Below are 22,752 nucleotides of genomic sequence, written 5' to 3'. Positions count from 1 at the left end.
TAATAGAGAACAGGAAAATCTATTGATGGTGTTTAATCTCTTAAAGTACTACGTACAGTTGTTTGAAATTCTCATAGTAAATATTAAAGGATTTACAGCCGATGTTGAAGCCCTAAACACTTTAAAAAATGTTGTTTGTATGAGAGTTCAAGTCTTAATAAATAATGAACACATTATAATAGCTCAGTCAATAGTCTGAACTATACTTTTATAGACATGAGTTATGTCAGAGTGAAACACATTCTTTTATAATATATATTATTTATCTATTTTTCATCTATCATTTCATAGTTAAAGCTTAAGTTTAAGCTCTGAGAGGAGTTATTTAATGATCCAATTTCACAAACAAGTTTCATCCATGTTAGCCTGGTGAACCCTATAATTTTACTTCAGTTAAAGTATGTCAGCTGTTTAAGAGACCCATTTTCAGCCCACACATAAGTATAAGGCAGAGAAGGATGCAAGATACTTTGAGAACACAGGAAGGTATACAAGGAAGAGAAAAAAACCCACACACTGAAAACTAAATGCAGTTTTCAGCTACAGGTGGGATCAACTGCCAGTAACACCATTATTTCAGAGATCCTTCTCTGAAATCATGAAAAATTAAAGAGAATTTGAATCAGACTGATCTGTGAAACTCTTGCATCACTCTTTGACTAGTGCCACTTCATTCGGCATTCACAATCAGAATGAAACCAGCACACATGCATGCAGTTTCAACTTGCAAACCAGATATATAAGAAACAGTAATGTTAAGATTCTAGCAGTTCCACAACTGAATGGTTTTCCTGTTTTGTCTACACTTTTTGTTTAAAGGAAAAACAAATTTAAACTATTTTCCCTCTAATAGCTTTAAAGGGGTTCTTCCAACGTTAACCATTTTGTGATTTTGTGTCCTAGTTCTGCTCATTCTGTTTTCTCAGGTCAAAATAAGAATAACTGAAACAAGGAGTAAGTTTCATTTTGTTAAGCAGATGACAATAAAAAATGGTGTTTTTGTTTTGTTTTTGTTTTTTTTTCACAAAACACTGTATAAATCGAGGTGTATATTTTTTACTACAGCATATTGCAGTGTTTATAGTTTAGAGTTAAGCATGTGTCTCTCACATAAAATACAAGAAGAGAATTAACCACTGTTATGGCTTATTTAAACTACTACTTACCAATGAAACATGCCAACAATGCAAACAAAAATCTGTTTTGTCCAAGACAATAATAGGCAAATGTTATGTTTGGTAACTTTGTCAGGTTCCTACTATTAAATGCTTGCCACTAGAGCTATTTATGCTGTCAGAAAGCATCAAGGAGGAAAAGCATGGTCTAGAGACATCTACTTTTTTCATTTCCTTATTCTAGAAAGAAAGGAAGGCTTTTTGTCCAATTCCCTATAATTACATAGCAGCAGGCAAAAATTATGTTTGAAATTATTCATTCCAAAAAGAGAGAATTTGAGAAATGTGTAGCAACTGAAATAAAATTTTAGAGTGGAGATCTCAAGGTAAGTTCAGCTAGAGCTGTTATTACTGTGCTGGTTAGCATACCACATTAACAGAGATACTCCAATTATCTCTCTTAAATGAATTTCTCTGAACCAGCCAGATATAACTGAAACACAATTCTAATGAGCCATAAGCAAATCTCATTAGACTGTGATACTGGTAGAGATAATGAGTAGCCCAGATTTATGCAGCATATTGCCTTGCACAAAGTATTTTCTTTCAGGCCATAATGCTACTGGACATAGATCAGAAGTACTTGAACACATAGAAGTCTGCTTTTGGATTTTCACTTTTCTTCTAACAAATACTAACAACCATTTTGACTTGTCAATGCAATTATTTTAAGCAAAGAGCACATTTACAGCAAAGGAGCTGACAGTTAATGTAAATAAAATATATAAAAAATGAATGCCAATTTTTTCAAAAGGACTGACTAAACTAAATTAATGTTATTTTTCTGAAATTATCTGTCTTTAAGTGCAAATAACAACACGCCAGAGAAGGAAGGTGGTTTCTTACAGGAAGTATTATGCACATACTTTTAACTAAAACTACTGGCAGAAGAAAGGATATGTGTTTTATCGTAATAGTGAAATTTTCCTACCCCTCTCCCAATTTAACTTCATAACAGTCATGTTTTGACACCAAATAATCTGTTTCTAACAATCAGAAAGCATATGAAAATCATCTAGTTTTCAATTTAATCTGGTCCTGATATAACATTAATGGTGAATCTCCATAAAGACAAAAGCCTTGGTGAGGATCAGAGGAGCAATGCCAGGTGGAGTAACCTGAGTACCCAAACTGTCAAAAAGGGATTGGCTGTTCTCTGAGGCAACCAGAGAGAGTGCCCATACCCCAAACGTGAGGATGAACCCACCAAGATGAGGCAGTGAAAGAAACTGTCACCTGAATGTTGGGCAAGCTAAGTGGGTGATGGCCAAGAGGAGGTAGGACACATTGTGGGATGCAGGGAGAAGAGGATTTGAGGACTGTGTAAAACTTGGTATGCAATATTTAAATCATTGCATTGTTGGAATGTGTAAAACACTGCGGTGAAACACGTGATTGTTGGAATGTGTGAAACACTGGGGTATTCAGGGTTGGGAATAAAGGTGGTGAAAAGGAGAGATTGGTGTGGACTTTGTAAGTAAAAGAGGTTGTCTGAGCATGAAGCGTTGACTGATCAGTTTGCTTGTCTGACTGAAATGTGCTTGATCACTGCAGTTTATGCTATATTCTGCAGGAGCAGAAGCTGTCCACACTAAGCATATGAATTGTAACTGTGAGGAAAATAAAAGTTAAAGCCTGAATAGCTATTTTAGCTATTTTTAGCTATTTCAGGAAGAAAAATGAAAAATGAAAAAAAAAAAAAAAAGAAAGAAAAGAAAATACTGAGCAGGAATAGATTTTCCAATTCACAGGTGTAATATAAATATTGTTACGGTCTCTTATGTACTTTTGGCATATTAATTTCTCCCATCTCCTATAGAAATATATCTTATAGAGATCTAGATTAGACCTTAAAGTTTATATATTAATACAGCATTAAGGAATTCACAAGCATTTTTACACAGGGAAGTTACTTATTTATATAATTATTATAAGAAAATAAACATTTGGGGCACTATAAAAATGCAGAAACATAGCTTTTTAATTGCTTTCTTTACCAACCAAAAAAACAAAACCAAATCATCCAACCAAACAAACAAGAACAAAAAAACACACCACAACTGCAAAGAAATGCATCCAAAATTGCTTAGACTTCAACAGACAAAATAGACATGGGAGAAATCTGCAGAAAGATGAAGCAGAGTAGAAATTGCCATTAAAATCAGAACACTGAGATCTGGGGTCTGAACAAACCAAGGAGGAAGACATCGCATTCAGGAAAGTGAAGAACAGAGCGAACTTTAAACGTGCCAGAGTGGAAGCACAGAAAAAGTTGGCACAGAAAAGCTAGTATGATCTCCAAAACCACTCAGAAACCTATTTGAAGTTCTGTGATTGGTTCTGCTCTACACTGCAACCAACACTGCAATGTGTTGATAAAGCAACTAAATATCCCACCTGATGGAGAGCTCCGACAATTTTCCGTGCTTCTTGGTAGACCGTCTCAGCGCTCCAGTGGCTGTTGATGGCTTTGAGGGCCCGGGCCAGGCGGTTGTGCTCTCTTAGCCACAGTGTGTGCATGGCTGCCAGCGACGTCACCTCACTTGATCGGCTGTCCCCAGCCATAAAGCATTCAACCCTTTCACCTTCACTTGCATTTGAGTCCTGTGCACAAGGTGATGGGATCCGGTCTGTAAAGGGTAGGTATTCCCGGCTGTTGTCATAATATTTACTGTTTACTCTAAGAAGACCTTCTTCACTTGTTAAATTCCTCAGCTTGTTTTCAACAGCGGGGGTGCTGCCATAGACGGTAGAAGCATCAAGGAAAGATGTTAAACCATTTATTTGTTGTCTTGGAATTAGGGCTGATAGATTTCCAAAGAGAATACTGTGATCACCAGTGCCACATGCAGGAGATGAGCGGTAGAAGGGCAGGCAATCCATCCCTGTGGATAATGTGTCATTGCTAGTTACCTGTGTAACAAAAACATATTTCCTGAGCTAAAGGCAACATAGCTGTGGATGTTTAATTAAGGTTTGTGTAAATATTTCCATCTCATCTCCATTTTCAGTTGTCCTCCAGATCTCATCTACTGGCGTGACATTCTCTAAACTCACAGAGATCATTTTCTTTCCTCTCAGATTGAAGTGAAAATCAATTCAATGATTTTTAAGCCGACTGAAAAAAAAATAATAAAAAAAAATAAAAACCTTAATCATAAGATCAGGTTACTAATGTAACCCTTTTTGAATAGATCTATGCCTGAATGTCTTCACAAATAAAATTCCTCACAAAATGTATCACAGTGGAGATGTGAACATCTGGTCAAATTATTTTGTACTGAATACCAAATGAAACTGCAGGTTTACATGTGTACATAAAAATGTAATGAAGAGTGTCAGTCTGCAGCAGCATGCTGTAAGAGCATTGTTTCTATACTATTTTAATCCTGTTTCCTAACTAAAAAAGTCATATATAATTATTCACTCTGCTGGCCCTCCATAAAGATTCCCCCACATTATTTTACAGGGACAGCTGTCTTGCAAGTGTTACATTCTGACTATCCTTATAAAAAGCAAAGACTGCTTTTTATAGTCCTCCCCAAGTGAAACTCTTCCCAGCCCTTTGACCCACAGACAACCAAGAAACTGAGGTCAAAAGGTAATCCAGCATTTGTCTGCTAGTCAGCAGAGGAAATACGAGAAAGGTTTTATGTGCGTAGTAGGATATCTAAGAGAAAAGCTCAGGCTAGCAATTCTATTTCAAGTAACACAATAGCAAAAATCATCAGGTTTCAAAATGACTGAAATCTATCTTCATTATCTAATGCATATTTAGCTTTATGAACTTTGTTTTTCAGAAAAGAGCATTATTTCCAAATTTTAACAACGGTTCATTGTGCACCAACACAATGAGACATAGCTGTTTCCACTTTGTGAGTCAGTTCCATGAGTTTCAAAAAAAAAAATAAAAAAATTAATATCAATTAAAATTATTAAAAAATGAAGGAGTCTGAATTTCAGGGAGTATAAAACTAGCGTTTTCTTATCAACAGGCCAATATGAAATAGGTACAGATAACACTTACAATAGATGCTTAAATATCTCAAAACAAATAAGTCTTTTGACGAATAGAAAATGTTTTGTGCAGACACCTGAGCTAATATTTTTTCCTTCTATTTTGCTTGCTGTTCATTTTTGAAAAAACTCTTTGGCACATGACAGTGAATACTGCAAAAGCTATATAAAATGATATAATTTATTCTTTTTACTTTTAACAGTGAAGGGACCAGTTCTGAACCAGAAGTTCAGAACAGTCCCTTAACTGGGATAAAAGTAACAGGGCAACTTTCGAATGGAATTAATGAGCTTCATTTAACAACTTTATTACCTCACTTATTATACCAAGTAATATTTTCTTATTACTGAGAACTTGTGCCAGTAGGGATTGATATCAACAAAACATTTAAGTTAAGAAAGGGTTTCATTTGTTTTTCAAGTTTTGTTTGGTAAAGAACTTCTATGAATATTTTTTCACTAGTTAGGTTTTAACAAATTAAAGTAGGCTATTTCTGAAGGAAATACATAATTTCTTTTTCTTTTTTTCACTGATGGCTGAAATCGGTAATTTTACTGCCTTGGGTTTTCCACTTAGTATTTTTCGCTATGATTAAATCCCCTGCTATTTTTTTTTCTCTTCAGCTGATAATATAAACAAGAAGCTCATCTCACACTACAAATGCATGAACTTGGCAGCTGCAATGTTGTAGGTGTCTGAGTGCCTCCTTCTTCTATTTATCAGGGAAGCCTGGAAGAATTCAGGTATCACTGGGAAAAATGTATGAGCCGCCTTTAAGTTGTTAAGCAGTGAGGTTCACAACAAAACATATTAACAGTGAATGAAGTTCATACTGATTAATCTTTGGTTAACTGCCTGTGCAATTTCAATTCAAATTGTTCTGTGCCCCAGTGGAGAAAAGCAGCAGTAATGAACATTAAGGGACTGGCAGAACTGCGTAATGTAGTCCTTTCCCCTTTCATGGGGTAAGCAATGTGCAGCTAGCAGCTGAATGTGCAAATGAGAGATTCCTTATGTTATTATTCAAATGACATCAAAAATAATCTGAGAAAAATAAAAACCTTCTGCTGAAATGGGTATGGAATTACATTTTTCTCCAAAACTGTTACAGAATATTCACATAGATTTTTTTTTTCTTTGTCTGTATAGTTCTAGAGTGGAAAATATCAGAAAAAAAAAATCCCTCTCTGGCCCCAATAGTTTTCCTGGTACAGCTACATGTTGATTTAAACTGATTAATTGCTAACTGTTTTGCACATTCAAATCTGCTTGCAGTGAATTTTTTGATGTGTAGGAATCGCTAACTGTTTCAGGGTACCATGATGTCTAAACCATTATTGCATTTAAAGAAAAACTTTTTTTACTATTTTTTCTTTTTCCTGTGGCAAATGGCCTCCTTGTAATAGGACTTTTGCAGTACTCAAAGAAAAACAAAAACAAAAAAACCTAGCTTATGGTTTATGAAAGTATGCCAGCAAGGAAGACATAAACGTGTATTTTGGGACATGAAGCTTAGAGAAGAGTTAGGGGCCCCATCTGACAGGGAGTTGTTACCTCTGAAATACAGGAAAAAGGCAGGTGCTCACTTTGCTGGCTGTTTAGTGCACAGAATGATCCTTTTGTAGCTGAGACAGGAACCTGTCATATTACACATCACCTTTTGCAAATCACCTCACTTTTCTTTGTTTCTTTTTCTTTTCCACCTCTTCTGTAGTTGAACTAACTGAATGAAAGCATTTCAGGATTGTATATGACTATGTGTATGCGCTGTGCCTATCTTAATGTCAGCAATGTAATTAATACTGAATACAGACAGTAAGTCTTTCTAATGCCTCATGATTATCTCAGCCTTAATCTGAAATAATCATCTGTGGAATGACAGGTTATCTCCGCATCCCAGTTCCATGTGCCAGGCTGCTGAAAAACTTTTTTTTTCTTTTTTTTTTTTTTTCATTTTCTTCATACTATGGGATTCCAAAGAGATACCAAAAATAGATGTTCAGGCTCTACCAAAAGCTATAGCCTTGGTGTGAGAATTACTGTGTGACTCTCTATAGCTTTTACTCTGAAAATGGCCAGAACAGAAAATTGCAATATTTCCTGCTACCTACACATCCTTAATATTAATGTTCTACCGCAACATCCAAACTGTCATTAAATTGCATTGACTCAAAACATTTTCTAGACAGCTTCCTAACATGCACAGCCAGGAGCTGCTTTTCCCTGGTGAAACACCCAGAGAGGCCCTATGGCTCAGGGTGCCCAGAGAAGCATTTTTGTCCTCTCCTTACAGATGAATTTTCCCTTGGCTGCCACTTTCTAGGAACACAGCGAGAGTGCAAACGGCAGCTTTTCTGTTTGCATTGCTGGACTACGTGCTATCAGTTTTACTGACTTTGGAAACCAGATGCAGTTTCTTCATATATAAAATGACTGTATGAAAGCATTAAATGTATGAAAGGGAAGACATATATGAAAATATTAAATGTATGAAAGGGATGCCCCATCCCTGGAAGTGTTCAAGGCCAGGCTGGATGGGGATTTGAGTGACCTGGTCTAGCGGGAGGTGTCTCTGCCCATGGTGGGGGGTGTTGGAATTAGTTGATCTTTAAGGTCCCTTCCAACCCAAACCATTCTATGATTCTATGAAAATAACCATGGCTGTTTTCCAAATATTTATCAGATGGATTTTAGCTTTACTGAAGATTTCAGGAGAAAATCAGTTCTAGGGGGATATAGTTCTAGTTATATTATTAGCATTTTGTTTCTATGTTCACAAAGTAGTTCTCTGGTCACATTAATGAACTACCAAAAACCATACATTGGATACTTCAGATGTGTCCCGAGAATGTGATTCTTTAAGATCTCTGTGCTCTTTCTGAACTCTCTCAAGCTATGACTGCCAACGTTCAAAAATCCAAATCTGCTGGATAAGAAAGAAAACATTTACCTGTCTGTGGTAAAATTCCAGGCAGTCATTTCACTTAGCCTTCCTGAATTTTAGATTATCTTGCTGAGTGGAAGATGAGCCACATTTCAACACAGGAACTGATTCAGTTCCCATTACAGCAAGCAGAATATTTTCCTTTATGTATAATGGAAGTGGAATGATACACTTAAGGGAAAAGGAAACTATGTTATACTTATCAGTTAGTTATCAATTCGTTAGGGAAAAAGAGTTTTCTGTTCTGATGGAACTCATACCCTACACAAACTTCAGTGCATAGACAAGCTGGTCAGTAATTGAACTTCAGCCCTAAGGAAAGTAATTTAGGTTGCTCTGGACAGAAACTGGGGCATCAGTCCAAGGGCTGTGATAGGCATGGGGATCTCCTGCAGCATGAGGAGATGGACAGTGTGCTCTCTGAGAAACAAACAAACAAAAAAGTGATTTGACTTTGCTACTTGATTTTTTGAGTGACAGAATGGCTATATTTTCAAATTAATCAGACAAGAACATAGGCTTCTGTATTTATACCAATTTATGTTTCTTCTAATCCTCTAACAAGCTTTGAATTGTATTTTCCATCTACCCAAAGCGAAGATGTGATGTAAGTTTCAGCAAATCCCTGAAGATCATTTTATACATACATTGAAAAGGTAGCTCTCTTCAAAAGTTTGCTTTAGCTGCTGGAAATATCTTTGCTTTTAGTGAGTAAAGGTAAGTTCCTTTCACTTTATCTGGCTGGCAATTTAAAAACAGAATTATTTATGACTACTTCCCTATTTTCCTCAGTGGAATGTGAAACCTTGAAGCATGAGAAAAATAACACTGGGGGGAGACTAATAAGGTTTCTTTGCAACATAAACTTGAGAGGTAGAAAACTATGATATTTGTACTAAATACTGTAGCTATAGTTTGTTATTTCTGTAAAACAATTTAAACATTTACCTGATTCATTTAATAATTACACCGGGTTTCAATATTTCGATCACCATCTGCTGTATTATTTATTGATGATCTATCAAATTCCCCTGCAATTACTTTAGTGTATGCATATCTCCAATGTATTTTACATTACTCACCTGTTTAGAGTCTGGAATTTTTCTTCAAGAAATTCATTCAAAATCTTACCTTTATTGGAAAACATGGATTTTGTTTTTCACATGTCATCTGGCACTCCATTCCAGTTAGAAAGGCGGTTCTACTCGTGCTCTGTGGTGTGAATGCAATGTCATGGTCTATGTACTGTCCCCACACCATAATGATATCAGAATATAAGTTGTCTTCAGTAACAGCCTCATTAGATGCATGAATAATTTTTCTTGTCACTTCACGAACCTGTGAAAAGAACTAATTTATCTTGAGTGCTACGTAGTATTTATTTACTTCTTACGAAATGATAAAACACTATAAAGCTGGAGGAGCAGTGATAAAAGTTATCCTCCCCATCCCACCCCCACCAGAAACCCCTGGAGTACTTTTAATGGCTTGCTTAAAGGAAAGAAAAAAAAAAAAAAAAAAGGAAGAGATAACAAAAACAACAAAATCCAACATCTGACAGGCTGTTAGTTTTGTTCAGGAGCTGAAATAACTCTGCCACAAGCAGATTCAAGATGTTTCAGCTGAGTTTTTCTATATATTGCCAAATGAGCAGTGGCAGTGTATTTTTGATCTGTTCCTTTCCAGGTAATTTTGAAAACTGCATGTTTCTTTTAGACAGCCTAAAAGTTTTCTTTCTATTTATTCTGTTTTCTTTTCCTTTAACAAATGGACTTTGCTGGGCAATCTCAGATCAGTGTGGATACATAGGGGCACTGGGCTGCTCCATGAGTAAATGGAGCAGCTTATACAGCCCGGGAGACAGGCATGGTTGCAAAAAGCTCTGCTTCATTTTTCCAGGCAGGGAGAAGCCACAATATATTTCTGAGGCACTTCTGTGAAAACTGCATAGAGATATAGCTTCTTTGAGTGGGAACATGGAGACATCTACGTCACACATTCAGCCTACACTGATCATCAGTTGAAGCCATTGGAACAAAATCAGCAGTTTGTGATGATTAGGATATTATTATTCACAGATTCCTCCCTCATGCTGCAAAATGTTCCATCACTTAGGAGAAAAGCCCCAAGAAAGGGCAGTACATAGAGAGTCACAGAGTCTGTAATAAATATGAGGCCTATATAACGAATGCATAAGACAGGTTAAATATAACTGGTGAGGACAAGAACATGGGACTTCTTAGGAACATCAGGATTTATATTGAAACTGCCAAGGTCAGAGATACATGGCATTCATCAGAAGTACAAGTCCTTATGTCATTATTTGAATAGCTTTGGTGGTCACAAAACACAAACTTTTTTTCCTACTGTAAGATTTTCTTACCACATTTTACTTGCTCAGCTATGCTATGTTTGAATGTCACTTTATAATGACCCTTACACTTATCTATTAGCTTCGTATTATTTTCTTGTTGATTTTTAAAGAATATATGTAGATAGTCAAAAGTACACAAAGATGAAATTATGCAAATGAGAAAAAAACATCTATGTCATTATTTCTATCCTATCTTCAAATCAAAGCAGAGAAGCTTGCTGGTGGTCAGATATGACCAGATTTTGTGCAATCATGTACGTTTTGGTTTAGTGTGTTTGACTTCACAAGAATGTACTCTAATGAATCTAAATATAGGCAGCTTGTACAATCTACTGGAAATTTACTTGTGCAAATGTCAGATTTTCATCTTCAAGCACTAAATTATGCAGCTTAGAGACAATGTTATTTAATTAATAAAATGAGTTGCAGGTGACATTAACACTAAATTCTCTTTCTTATCCTTATTAAACATATAGTGGTTAAAATAACAAGAATTTGAGTGCATTAAAAGTCATGTTTCAAAGCAATGATGACAAACCAGAAATAGTAAATCCAGCTCAAATCATTGCAGACTGCACTGGGGAATTTTTCATCCAGTCCTCTATGCAAGTATTTTTTTGTTCAAATTTCCCTCTACATCAACTCTGCTATTTTATAAGTATATAGGCTGCTAAAATTCCTAAATATTGCAATGTCTTCTTAAGTCAGTAACTTGGGGTTTCTAAAAAACTGAAATTCTGATTTGATAGTAATACTTTAGGACCCGGGGGAATGGAGTCAAGCGGCACCAAGCCTGTAGGAGTTTAAGAAGTGTTTGGACTATACTAATAGTCATATGGTCTGAATTTTTGGGTAGACGTGTGGTATCAGGAGCTGGACACGATAATCCTCATGGGTTCCTTCCAACTCAGGATGTTCTATGATTCTATGATTCTTTCCAGCTAAGGTATGCTAACCTAGGAGGCAATGGTGGTATACATTCATACACACATAATGTATGTTGCAGATATTGTATGTGCTTTATATTTATTTAGCTAACACCCACCCTTGTCTTCCCCCTGGTCTTCCTTCCCTGAATAAAGAGAATTACTGGGAAAAAAAAAAAAAAAGCAGTCTAGATTGGAAGGAAATTCTGGAGACTGCATGATGCAACCTTCTGTTGCAAGAAGGGACTAAGTTACTCAGAGTCCCATCAAGCCATGTCTTGGGCATTTCACATGAGGAATATTCCAGCAGTAGTCTAGGCAACCTATTGAGACATTTAATCATGATCAGATTTTTTTTTTTTTCTTGTATCAAGACAAAATATGGAGCAACTTGTAACTGTTGTCTCTTGCCCTGTCAATGTGTATCCTTGTGGAGATGGTACCTTCAGCCTCTTCAACACAGGGAGTTTGTGACTAGGTCCATCCTGGGCCTCCTTTTCTCTAGACTGAGAAATCCCTACCCTGGGTCTAAAAGCTGCCTTACGACTGGTGCAAGCCCTGCCTGTTCTCCACTATGCACCAGATTTTTTTGCTGTTACTGATGAAAATGGACATCTTTGGTGGTAGGTATAGCCAGTATTTCACATAATCTAATGGTGCACTTTCTAACCAGGGGTAGCTGGACTCCATTGTATCGGACTTCGGGATCCCATCCTCGAGGTTGGCTGAGTCCATCTTCATAGGCTGGTGGAAGCCATCTAGCCAAGGCCGTGTTGGATGCTCCCCATCTAGGATGTTCCCTGGGAAAATAAAAAAGAAGAAGAAAAAACAAACAAACAACCAAACAAAAAACAACCAAACAAACAACCAAACAAATGAAAAGAACCTTCATCTCTGTATAATAATTAATATAAAATAATTATCAACACAGGCCAACATTTCCTTGTAGTAAGATGTTTGTATAATGGTCTTTGGAAAGGCATCAACTAATGGTTTTGTGTATACCAACAACAATTTAACTGAAAAGGAAAAAAAAGAAAAATTAAATCTAATTAAATACTTCTGTCTGACATGTTTCTAATTGATGTTGACTACCTTTTGATATCTTTGAAATACTTGCCTCTGCTGTGATCTCCTGATAATGAAATCACATTCCCTATGGGGTCAGATATACTCTTAAGAGCTTTTCCTGGCATTTTTTAAAAGATGCTTGTTTAGACCAATAATGAAGAAATCCAGATTTAGAATATAAAGAAACCCTACAGTAAAGGTGAAAGTTTAAAAGAAAAATGGATACTAGTCATACAGAGGTAACCATTTTACAAAATCTAAGGAGAAAGGTTGCAGGAAAGGGAAAAGATGGCTTAAGTTGCTGAATTCAATGGCAGTGCTCCCTCTGGTTGCACCTGTACTAGTAGCTTGGCTACAGCTTTGGGAAGGCCTACACAGAAGCTCATGCATTGATATGTTAACACTAACCATACTGTGTTTTTGGCTCACATCAACTAGCATTTCTGCAAACGGCACCTGGCTTGGTGCACCTTGGGATTAGTGCAGGTTGCCATCCTGCAGCCAGCCTGTTTGGAAGAGGGTAGGGATGTAAAAGGGTTTAGAGAAGATTCTAAGAGTAAAAGAGTACATATAGACAGCAGTTGGGTCATCTCTGGTTTGGGGGCCAGGAAATTATTGCTGGTCCTTTTTATTTAAGAGTTTAGTCAGTGAGTGCTGGGCTTGACCCAATTAATTTTCCTTCTATCATGAACATTCCTATTGCATTTCCCCTAAGAAAAGAATATTTTGTGGCTTTTTTGTTTGTTTGTTTGTCTGTCAATTTGTTTTACATGGGTTGTTCAATAAATTTTATAATTGCTAAATATATGTAGATATTAACAAGAAGAAATAAAATTTGAGAAATATACCCATTTGACCAAAATCATAAAATGAGCTACACAGAACTAAAAATATTCTCTGACAGTTAGCAGAAATACAGAAATACAGGGTGTTAAAACATACATTTATATGTCTATTGGGATGCTAAAGAGGGAACAATTATTTTATTAATACTTCATCGATCTCTAGCATACTGAAATGACTCGATTTGCCAAGTTATATGGTACTGTAATACACTTAATTATCTACAATAATTCACACTTGAAGGTTTAAGTATGTTTCAATAAAGCATTCAAATTAGTTACAGTTGATTTGCCTTTATTGAAATTACATAAAATACTGCACATAGTGTAGTGCTATTTTACTCAATTAAAAATAATGAAATGTTAATTTAACTGCTTAACTAGTGATTTTTCTCCTGATTGCTTTTATATTTTAACAGCTCACTGGAATGTTAGTTCAGTGAAACGCCTCTCAGATGCCTTTTTATTATTATATTAGACATGATAATGTCTTGGAATCTTGCATGAGTTAAAAAGGTTTTATCTATGGCAGATGAAATAATGGGAATTCAGTACCACAACTTTACAGAGAAGTCAGATTTGATTATGATACATTCTGTTTATGGGAAGTGGGACTTTTCATTGACTTGTTAAATTGCATACAAATAGTTAATGGCACAACAATAAAATAGAAAGCTTACAGATAAAATTCCTACTAGATGCCCAAATATTAGGCATAAAAATGTAATCTAGTCATCTAAAATCCTGCCCATCAACCCAAAAAACAACTCCTAAGTGCCATCCTGTCATCCTGTCCTATCTGTCACTATTAAGAACAACCAAAGATGCAACCTCACTGTAAACATAGACCTCAGAAATCTAAGATTAGCTGATGTTAATTGCACTGTGAGATGCTCTTCCTTTAGTACCTGTAATTTCTTTACCTTTGAATCCCTTTGCACTGAACATTAAAAACCACACAGATCAATGCCAGTTAGTTGGGATAAAAATGAACAAATAAACAAACAAAACCTATTTGAGTGTACTTTTGTTTATTAAAAATAGTATTGTAAATTTGCTTATTATTTACATAATTGCCTTCAGACACAAAGATGTGTTGCAGGTGAATGTGCATAATGATACTGCTGGGCATGTTTGATGTCCTGTTGATATTCTCCATAGAAGACCATGTTTAGTCTGTTATTCCTTTGTTCTAGGAATTACATGCTAAAATAAAGTAATCTCAGTGCTGAAGAATAAATACATTGTAATTGAGCTGATCTGTCCCAAATATGCAAACTGATTAAGCAAAATATCTGTAAATAAATTCCATGCTCACTTTTAAATATATTTACTAGATTTTTCTTATATGTAAACAATTAATTCCACTGAATTTTCTTTTTTAAATATCACCCATGAAATGCAAGATTTACTGACCTAAAAGCACAGCTGCACATTCCTACTGGGTGACTAAAATCACTAATACAGCTTTGAGTGTTTTTTTCTTCTTTTCCTTCCTTCCTTCCTTCCTTCCTTCCTTCCTTCCTTCCTTCCTTCCTTCCTTCCTTCCTTCCTTCCTTCCTTCCTTCTTTCTTTCTTTCTTCTTTCTTTCTTTCTTTCTTTCTTTCTTTCTTTCTTTCTTTCTTTCTTTCTTTCTTTCTTTCTTTCTTTCTTTCTTTCTTTCTCTCTCTCTCTCTCTCTCTCTCACTCTTTCTTTCTTTCTTTCTTTCTTTTTCTTTCTTTCTTTCTTTCTTTCTTTCTTTCTTTCTTTCTTTCTTTCTTTCTCTCTCTCTCTCTCTCTCTCTCTCTCTCTCTCTCTCACTCTTTCTTTCTTTCTTTCTTTCTTTTTTCCCAGTTGAACGTTGCAGTTGTAAAACAAGAAGTACAGACTGGTACTTCATTTAATGTTTGAAGTCTTTGAAGCTGGCTTACGTTATAGAATATGTTGACTACGTTATAGTATAATGGACCTTTTCAGTAGATGTATTTCAGTAAAGCTTGAAGTATTTCAAGGGACTCACAAAGATTTAGACTAAGTTAAGAACTGGCCTGATGATTTCAAAGTCATAGTTTTTGGCTTTTTGTTACCTTGTGCCTTTTACAGACATTTAGAGCAAAGAGTCTAAAATACCACCAAATGTAAGTGATAACTTTAAAGACTGGTTTGGTACAGGCATAAAACATGGTAACTAGACTAACCAGACTCAGTGGATCACAATTACTCCAGCCAATTTTAGAAACTTCTATATACATCCAGGTAGTATTACTAGAGTCACTAAAGAGAAAAAGATGTTTTACCTTACCCACATCATCGTGTCTTTCTCTCCAGAGACGGAGAGAAAGACTACAGCAGCCATGCCAGCAAATTAAAAGCTTCAGCCATGTGCCTAAATTCAGCTGCTTGGCCAGTGTTTTCAAGGTCTGATGGAGTTGCCAATGCAAATAATAATATTAGCTGTTAGTTCAGATTCCAAGCAATTCTGCAAGTACCTAGGGGAATTTATGGATATCTACATAGTTAGATTTATAACATCAATGCATGTCAGGCTGTGTCCTTTCAGCAAAGAGCTTATCATGCACGTTTCAAATAAATGACTTCTGATATAGCAAAATTGATTAATCTCTTAAAAATACACAATTTGATTGAATAACAAAACCACAGAATTTTACTGCTGTTCCTTCACCACGTTACAGACTGCCTTAACCTGTGTAATACTAATGGCCTTCCATCTACAGCTCTGTAGCCTTGTAACATTGCAACCTGCCTTTGAGCTTGTGACCCTATGGCTATGTATCCAGAGGCTAAGTATAAATACCATTTACTCTTATACTTGAAAAGACTCTTACTCTCTATTTTGCATCCTCATTGCACTTGAAAATCCTGAAAATGTATTTGCATCTGTTAGGTTGGGTTTGGCAAGAAACAATCCACTTATATTTGGATACAAGTAGGTAAAAGTAATCAATAATAGTCATTCAGATAGTCATTAAGAACATATTTATATAAATAGATATATGAAACTAAAAATTCACCCAGGACTCTCAGACGCATGTTTGCTAAGTATTAAGGTTATGGAAAAAATGCAAAAATGAGAATCTTCTTGATTTTCTTATTGCTCATTGTGAATAAATACTTTTCCTGTTCTATCTAATTTAATGAAAAATAAAAGCTGGATTAGCATTCAGTCAGTTTAATTGGTGTAGAAAAAGGCATCTACTGAATAAGTCTACCCTAAATTTAAAGTTCCTTATATAATATTGGAAGCCTTCAAAGGAAGAGCCTGTCTGCAAAAATTAGTGTACCAAAGTTTAGATGAAGTGGCTCTTCCCCTAGGAGCTTTCAGAGTTACCTCATTTAGAGAGACATTGATGCCAAAGTTACATGATTGAGGTCACACCCTCAACTTTTATAGAAAAAAAAAATAAATAAATAAAATAAATAAATAAATATAAATTATTGAGTTTAAAGAAAAAAGAAAGAAAGAAGGATTTTTCATGGCACAATTCTTATCATACATACCTGTTATTGCAGGCACCAGTGATGAGACGATATTTATTAGCTAAGCAATTGTTTGGACATTTTGGTGGCAACATATAAGGCAGACATCCAGAAATGTTAGCAATCATAGTAATCAGATCAGCTGATAAAAGATCTGTAAGGAAGAACCCCAACAAGCAATTTGCTCTGTTGCTATATGACTGCTGCAGGAGAAAAGACATTACTGTCAGCTACAATTACAGCACTCTTTCTTCTTTCTAGGAAAGAGCACTTAGTGAGAAGTACTGCAGAAAGTAGTCTTAGGGACTTAGAGGAGATACGGGGTAAAAGCAAAGAGATGGTTTTATTATCTCATGAGTAGAGTGAGGGTCCAACCATAGCTGAGACCTGAGATTGACCTGCTCCTTTTTCTCCTTTAATTTTCTCCTCTCTGCTTCTCTCTTTCCCCGCACTGTGGTCACATCACTTGGCCAGTCCCTCTGTTTACAGCACAGGTGTAAAAAATGTCATTCAGGAATGAATGTATATACTAACGAGCAAAAATGTGGGACTGGAAAGCTGCAAAAATTTAAAGCAAGGCCAACTGACTATATAGCTAAGTGTGGAGTGGGAGAGGCATAAAATTATTAAGTAGAATTTGAAGGTTAGAGAAAAACAGGCTGCATATTGTTCATATATTTGTAATAGGATCCCAGACAGGTATCCAAGTGACAAGGGGCAAATTCACATTATTCTGTGAGCTTCAGAGAGCTGGCACCCTCTCTCAAGCTCACATGTATGTAAATATAGGTATGTCAGGCTGGAAGTAGAGGTGCAAATGCAAGAGGAAAAATATCCTTCCCAAACTCAGAAATCTTGCATTTCCAACTGACTGCAACTGTCATGTGATGAAAAAAAATTGTAGAGGCAGCAACTGACTCTTGCTCTTGTCTCCCCCTTGGCTGCTGTACGTTACCCAGTCCCACCACTTGTCTGTTCTGCCCATCCAACTCTGAACTAAGCTGATTAAGTCCATTAACCAAGGAAAAAAAAAAAAAAAGGCAAGCAGAAAACAAACAAACAAAGGTTCAAGAGTCAAATTAGGTCAAAAATGTTCTGCTGAGCAACTAGAATCTGTGCAAGGTAGGGGTGGTAATGAAGGAAGAATGGGCTGTTCGACCATCTCTGTAACCTCTCCATTATGTACTTGCTACTGATGTTAAATTTGTGGATATGGCTGCATTTCCATGTTAGTTCAGGTTCAAAGTCATACTAAGAATGCAATTTCTGGTATCTGTATTGCTTAGGTATTGATTCACATGTTTTCTTTAAAGTCAGTTTAATGCTTTGCTTCACAGAAAACTACTCTTTGTCATGGCACATAAAATGTATATAAGGTCTATTCATCTTCCATGTAAATTGGTTCACTTCTGTAAATTTACAAGAGTTTTGTGTGCTTAGTCTGTGATTTGGAAGTTCTTTTGAAACTGAACCAGCAGAAAGACCACTGTATCTTTATGTATGCCTGTGTATATATATATAAATACATGTACATACAGATGGATATATTTTTAGTTCTATGAATGTCCAATTAGTTTAGTAAGCCAGTTGTTTCATCAAGGAAAAATATAAAGGAAAAAGAAAGAACAAAGATAACTGTGGAGCTTTATAATGCTCTAATGCTTTCATATCTTAAAAATATTGTCATGGTATAATAATAAAATAGAGAATACAAATTATAATTCTCTAGTTAATACTGCTTTTAGTGAAGGAATTACATTTTGAAGAAAAAAAAAATAAAATTATTTCTAGGTTTTGAGCCTTCCAGACACCAGGGACTCATCTTGAAATTTATCTTGAATTAGCAGCACCAAGATTTTTACTTTACTTAGACAAATGTATATTGCTGAACTTTCTGGAGCACCTTCCTTTATTTCTCCATTTAAAATAAAAAACAGTTAAAATATAAATAAAATGGAAATAAATGTGCAACAGCAATGCAGTATTAAATTGATTTTGGAAATAAGAAAGTGTTTTCCTAAAAGAGGAGTATTACTAAGGCCATCTATGACCAGAGGAAGTGTATTTCAAAATGTCAGTGTCATAGATTCATGGAAATCATATTATTTTATCTGTAAGCTCCAGGATCCAGAAGCACTAAACCCAAAGTACTGGGGAAGATAGTTATTTTGCTGTAAACAAGAAGCTTGTGACACTGTGGATATGCAATATACAGGATGTCAATAGCAAAGTGCTGCCCTTCTCAGTGATAGGAACACAGCCAACTCTCCAGTAAAGAAAAGCGTACAACCGTGGCTATGTGAGGTGTTTTCAGGAATAGCAGAGAGGGCATCCTGGCCCCAAGGTGTGGACGAGATATGTACTCCTGCCTAAGGTAAAACAAAAGTGTAGCTAACCCAACTTTTAGATTAAAGACTACATTCAAGAAATCAACAGGGGTTTTGGTCAATGTCAATACACTATATTTACCAGCTGGATGCAATGAACGTTTGTGCTTCTGGCAAACTTTTTGTTTCAACACTTGAATAGACATTTCCATTCGTTCAGCTGCTTGGGAAATATCTTGACTGTCTTGTTCTGGAAATTTTGAGAAAGCCAGCAGCAAGGTAGGAGTTGATATTCCCTTTCCTTGGATACTTCTATAATTGAAATAAAATAGAATAAGTTTTTTAAAAACATATTGCTTCAGAACTTATTGATAACTGTATTTATCTATGCTGGGTATATTATGAGTTTAAGTTATCAAAGGATGTGGTGTGAAAGCAGAGAGGAAAGTTCTATGTGCAAAGCCTTAAGGATGAGACAGAAACGTGGCATGGACAGAGCGGGCAGCACAAAGTGTCTGGGAAGACCTTATGCAGAATAGTCACAGTATAGGACTCTCCATTTAGAGACATCTAAGTGAGTAGGCTTCACTTTTATGTGACATTTAATATCAAAGACCACCTCATTCACTGCAAGTATGATGGGCTAGACTGATGGGCTGAGGCCAACTGTATAAAGTTCAATAAAGCTAAGTTTCAGGCCCTGCACTTGGAGCAAAACAGGCCCATGTACTGCTACAGGCTGAGGGAAGAGTGGCTGGAAAGCTGCCTCACAGAAAGGGACCTGGGGGTATTGGTTGAGAGCTGTCTGAAATATGAGCCAACAGTGTGCTCAGGTGGCCAAGAAGGCCAACAGTATCCTGCCTCGTATCACAAATAGCGTGGCCAGCAGGACTAGGAAAGTGATTGCCCCCCTGTACTCGGCTCTGGTGAGGCCGCACCTCAAGCACTGTGTTCAGGTTTGGGCCCCTCACAACAAGAAAGACATCGAGGCCCTGGAACGTGTCCAGAGAAGGGCTACAAAGCTGGTGAAGGGCCTGGAACACAAGTCCTATGAGGAGCGGCTGAGGGAACTGGGGTTGTTTAGCCTAGAGAAAAGGGGGCTCAGGGTAGACTTTATTACACTCTACAGTTACCTTAAAGGAGGCTATAGCGAGGTGGGGGTTGGGCTCTTCTCCCAAGCACCAAGTGGTAAGACGAGGGGAAATGGCCTCAAGTTGCACCAAGGGAGGTTTAGGTTAGAGATTAGGAGAAATTTCTTTACTGAGAGAGTTGTGAGGCATTGGAATACGCTGCCCAAGTGGCTGAGTCACCATCCGTGGAGATTTTCAAGAAATGTGTAGATTTGTAGCATGGTTTAGTGGTGGACTTTTGTACTAGGTTAAAGGTTGATGATCTAGATGATCTTAGAGGTCTTTCCCAACCGGCACGATTCTATGATTTTAAGTAGATTCACAACTTGACCTTCCACCTAGGAGACAACCACAGCTGTCTAGACACCATCTGCAGGTGACAATTAGAGACATGTCTCCTCTCCGAGAGGGTCCAAACACCTGCCTTGCACTGACTAGCTGTATACAAAGTTTCAGCATCTAGTTTTGCAGGAGCTCATTAGACATACATGGCTATACGTTAATTATAAGCCTGACATTACCTCTAGCTTTAAGTAGCTCAAGTTTGATGAGATGACTTGTTTTCCACTTAAAAAATCCTTTTTACTGTGAGGTTAGATACTGCAACAAGCTGCCCAGAGAGGCTGCAGAGTCTCCATCTCCGGAGTTATTCAAAGCTCAAATGGGCAGGGCCTGGACTGACCTGCTCAAACTGCCCCTGCTCATAGCATAGGGTTGGAATAGATGATCTCTAGGCCTCTCTCAACTATTTGGCGATTCACTGAAATATTTATTTATTTATTTATTTATTTATTTATTTTTCTCAGCATGGTGTGTCTTGTCATAGTGGCAGAGGATCATTGAGAAAAATGCATCATGGAGAACTCCCTTTTTGGCTGGAGGTCACAAGTCCCATACTGACTCTTACAGCTTAGAAAAAGTGTTTTCAGTCTATTCCATTTCCAGACATGGTCATAGATTGACAAATACTCTGAGGGCTTCTCTGCAGTAGTGGTTTTCATGGAAACATTGTATTGTCATATTCACTTGAGACTGCTTAAAGCATGAAACAAAGTTAAAATAGAAAAAGAACTTTGATTTGAGCAAAATAAACAGTTAAATTTCTCTTCGCAAAATTAGAAACATGTTTACATAAAAGCATAAAGTAAGAAAGTATGTCTCCAAGGGAATTTCTAGTTGTTAAATGTGTCCCTAACTGATTCGAAAGTCTTAGCATGTTCAATTATCATTTAAACAGAAGATATTCCTTGCTTTTCATGAGCAGAACTCAAGGACTCTTCTAACTACAAGACTGAGCTATCTTGCTCCTCAGTAGTAGGTTTTTCAAGTTTTCCATAGATGATTAGAAATTTGGCTGGCAATCTGGAGTATTATAAGTCCTGAACTGTCTAGTAATTAAAAAGAAAAGGAAGATGACTAAAGAATGATGTTCTAAATGCAAGAACTCAGGTTTAATATTTAATACCCACATAAGGACAATATTGGTCATGCATCACTTTAAAAAAATGTATATGAAAAGGCAAAATATTTCTGTACCAATAATCTACATGAGAACACGTGCAAATTAGCTAGAAGTTAAGAAAAACAAAAACACAAAAACCAACACCTGTAAGGGCAAATTATATTCCATATGTTGTCTTCCACCTTTTTGCTTAATCTTACAGATATTGTAAGATTATCACACTTGTTATTGGTTTGCCACACTTCTCCTTCCTCCCCTATTACCTTTCTTAATTCAACATATGTGTGCTAGCCCCTTCTTACCCACTCTCCTAAAGCTGAGCTCTGATTCAGGAAATAGATGCTGGTTTTCTCATAATGTTAAAAATTGCCTTGACATTTTGTAATACAGAAATAGCCTCAGGAAGTTAAGACAATGATGTATTATTGTTTGGAAGATGAAAGAGAAGAAGTGTCTTTCATACTCATTTAATGATATAAACCCTTTTGTGGGCCATTGTATTTGGACAGAAGGTTTTTTATGTTTGCCAGGTGCTCAGTTACTCAGTCTCATTACAGATCAATGCTTAAATATATATATATATATATGCACAAAGTAAATTCTCCAGAGTATGAGCCCATATTTTCCTTCATCCTCAGATATTTTAATTCTCAGAGATTTCTTTCTGCCTTAAAATTTATTTAGAGATTTCTAACCTGAACTAGTGCCTTACACATTTGCCACCATTCAAACCTCTGAAAACAGCAGCACTGTACAGAATATAAAGGGAATATCATTTCTTCATTCCTGAAATGTGCATGCAGCTGGCTATTATTGCTTTAAGACCAGAGTGGCACTAACTAAATGATGATGTTCAATAAGTTTCTGCAAATGTAACTGTAATGATGTATTTGGAATATTCAAAATGATTTTCCATTTCCTTGTGCACGTAAACGGTTCTATAGATGGTTCCTTCTGTAGATAGTCCTTTTGAATTGGCAATAGACAGGGCCAATAGAAAAATAA

The 22,752-nt window shown here is 36.3% G+C and overlaps 1 protein-coding gene across 1 annotated transcript in view; it reads right to left on the bottom strand.

The window, feature by feature from the left end:
• TPO (thyroid peroxidase) overlaps positions 1–22,752 on the bottom strand; it is a gene marked incomplete at its 5' end in the record, with an annotated part of 52,974 nt that overhangs the window by 15,282 nt on the left and 14,940 nt on the right. Inside the window, 5 exons of the mRNA XM_080588602.1 lie at positions 3,573–4,088; positions 9,269–9,475; positions 12,108–12,237; positions 16,850–16,982; positions 19,298–19,467. Of these exons, the coding sequence (XP_080444728.1) occupies positions 3,573–4,088; positions 9,269–9,475; positions 12,108–12,237; positions 16,850–16,982; positions 19,298–19,467 (1,156 nt within the window). The remainder of the gene's footprint in view (positions 1–3,572; positions 4,089–9,268; positions 9,476–12,107; positions 12,238–16,849; positions 16,983–19,297; positions 19,468–22,752) is intronic.

The sequence above is a fragment of the Anser brachyrhynchus genome (genome assembly GCF_964034855.1).
Source record: "Anser brachyrhynchus genome assembly, chromosome: 3".
In the NCBI taxonomy this organism is placed as follows: domain Eukaryota; kingdom Metazoa; phylum Chordata; class Aves; order Anseriformes; family Anatidae; genus Anser; species Anser brachyrhynchus.
Note: the sequence above shows the minus strand (reverse complement) of the source record. Positions and strands in the feature narration are given on the sequence as shown.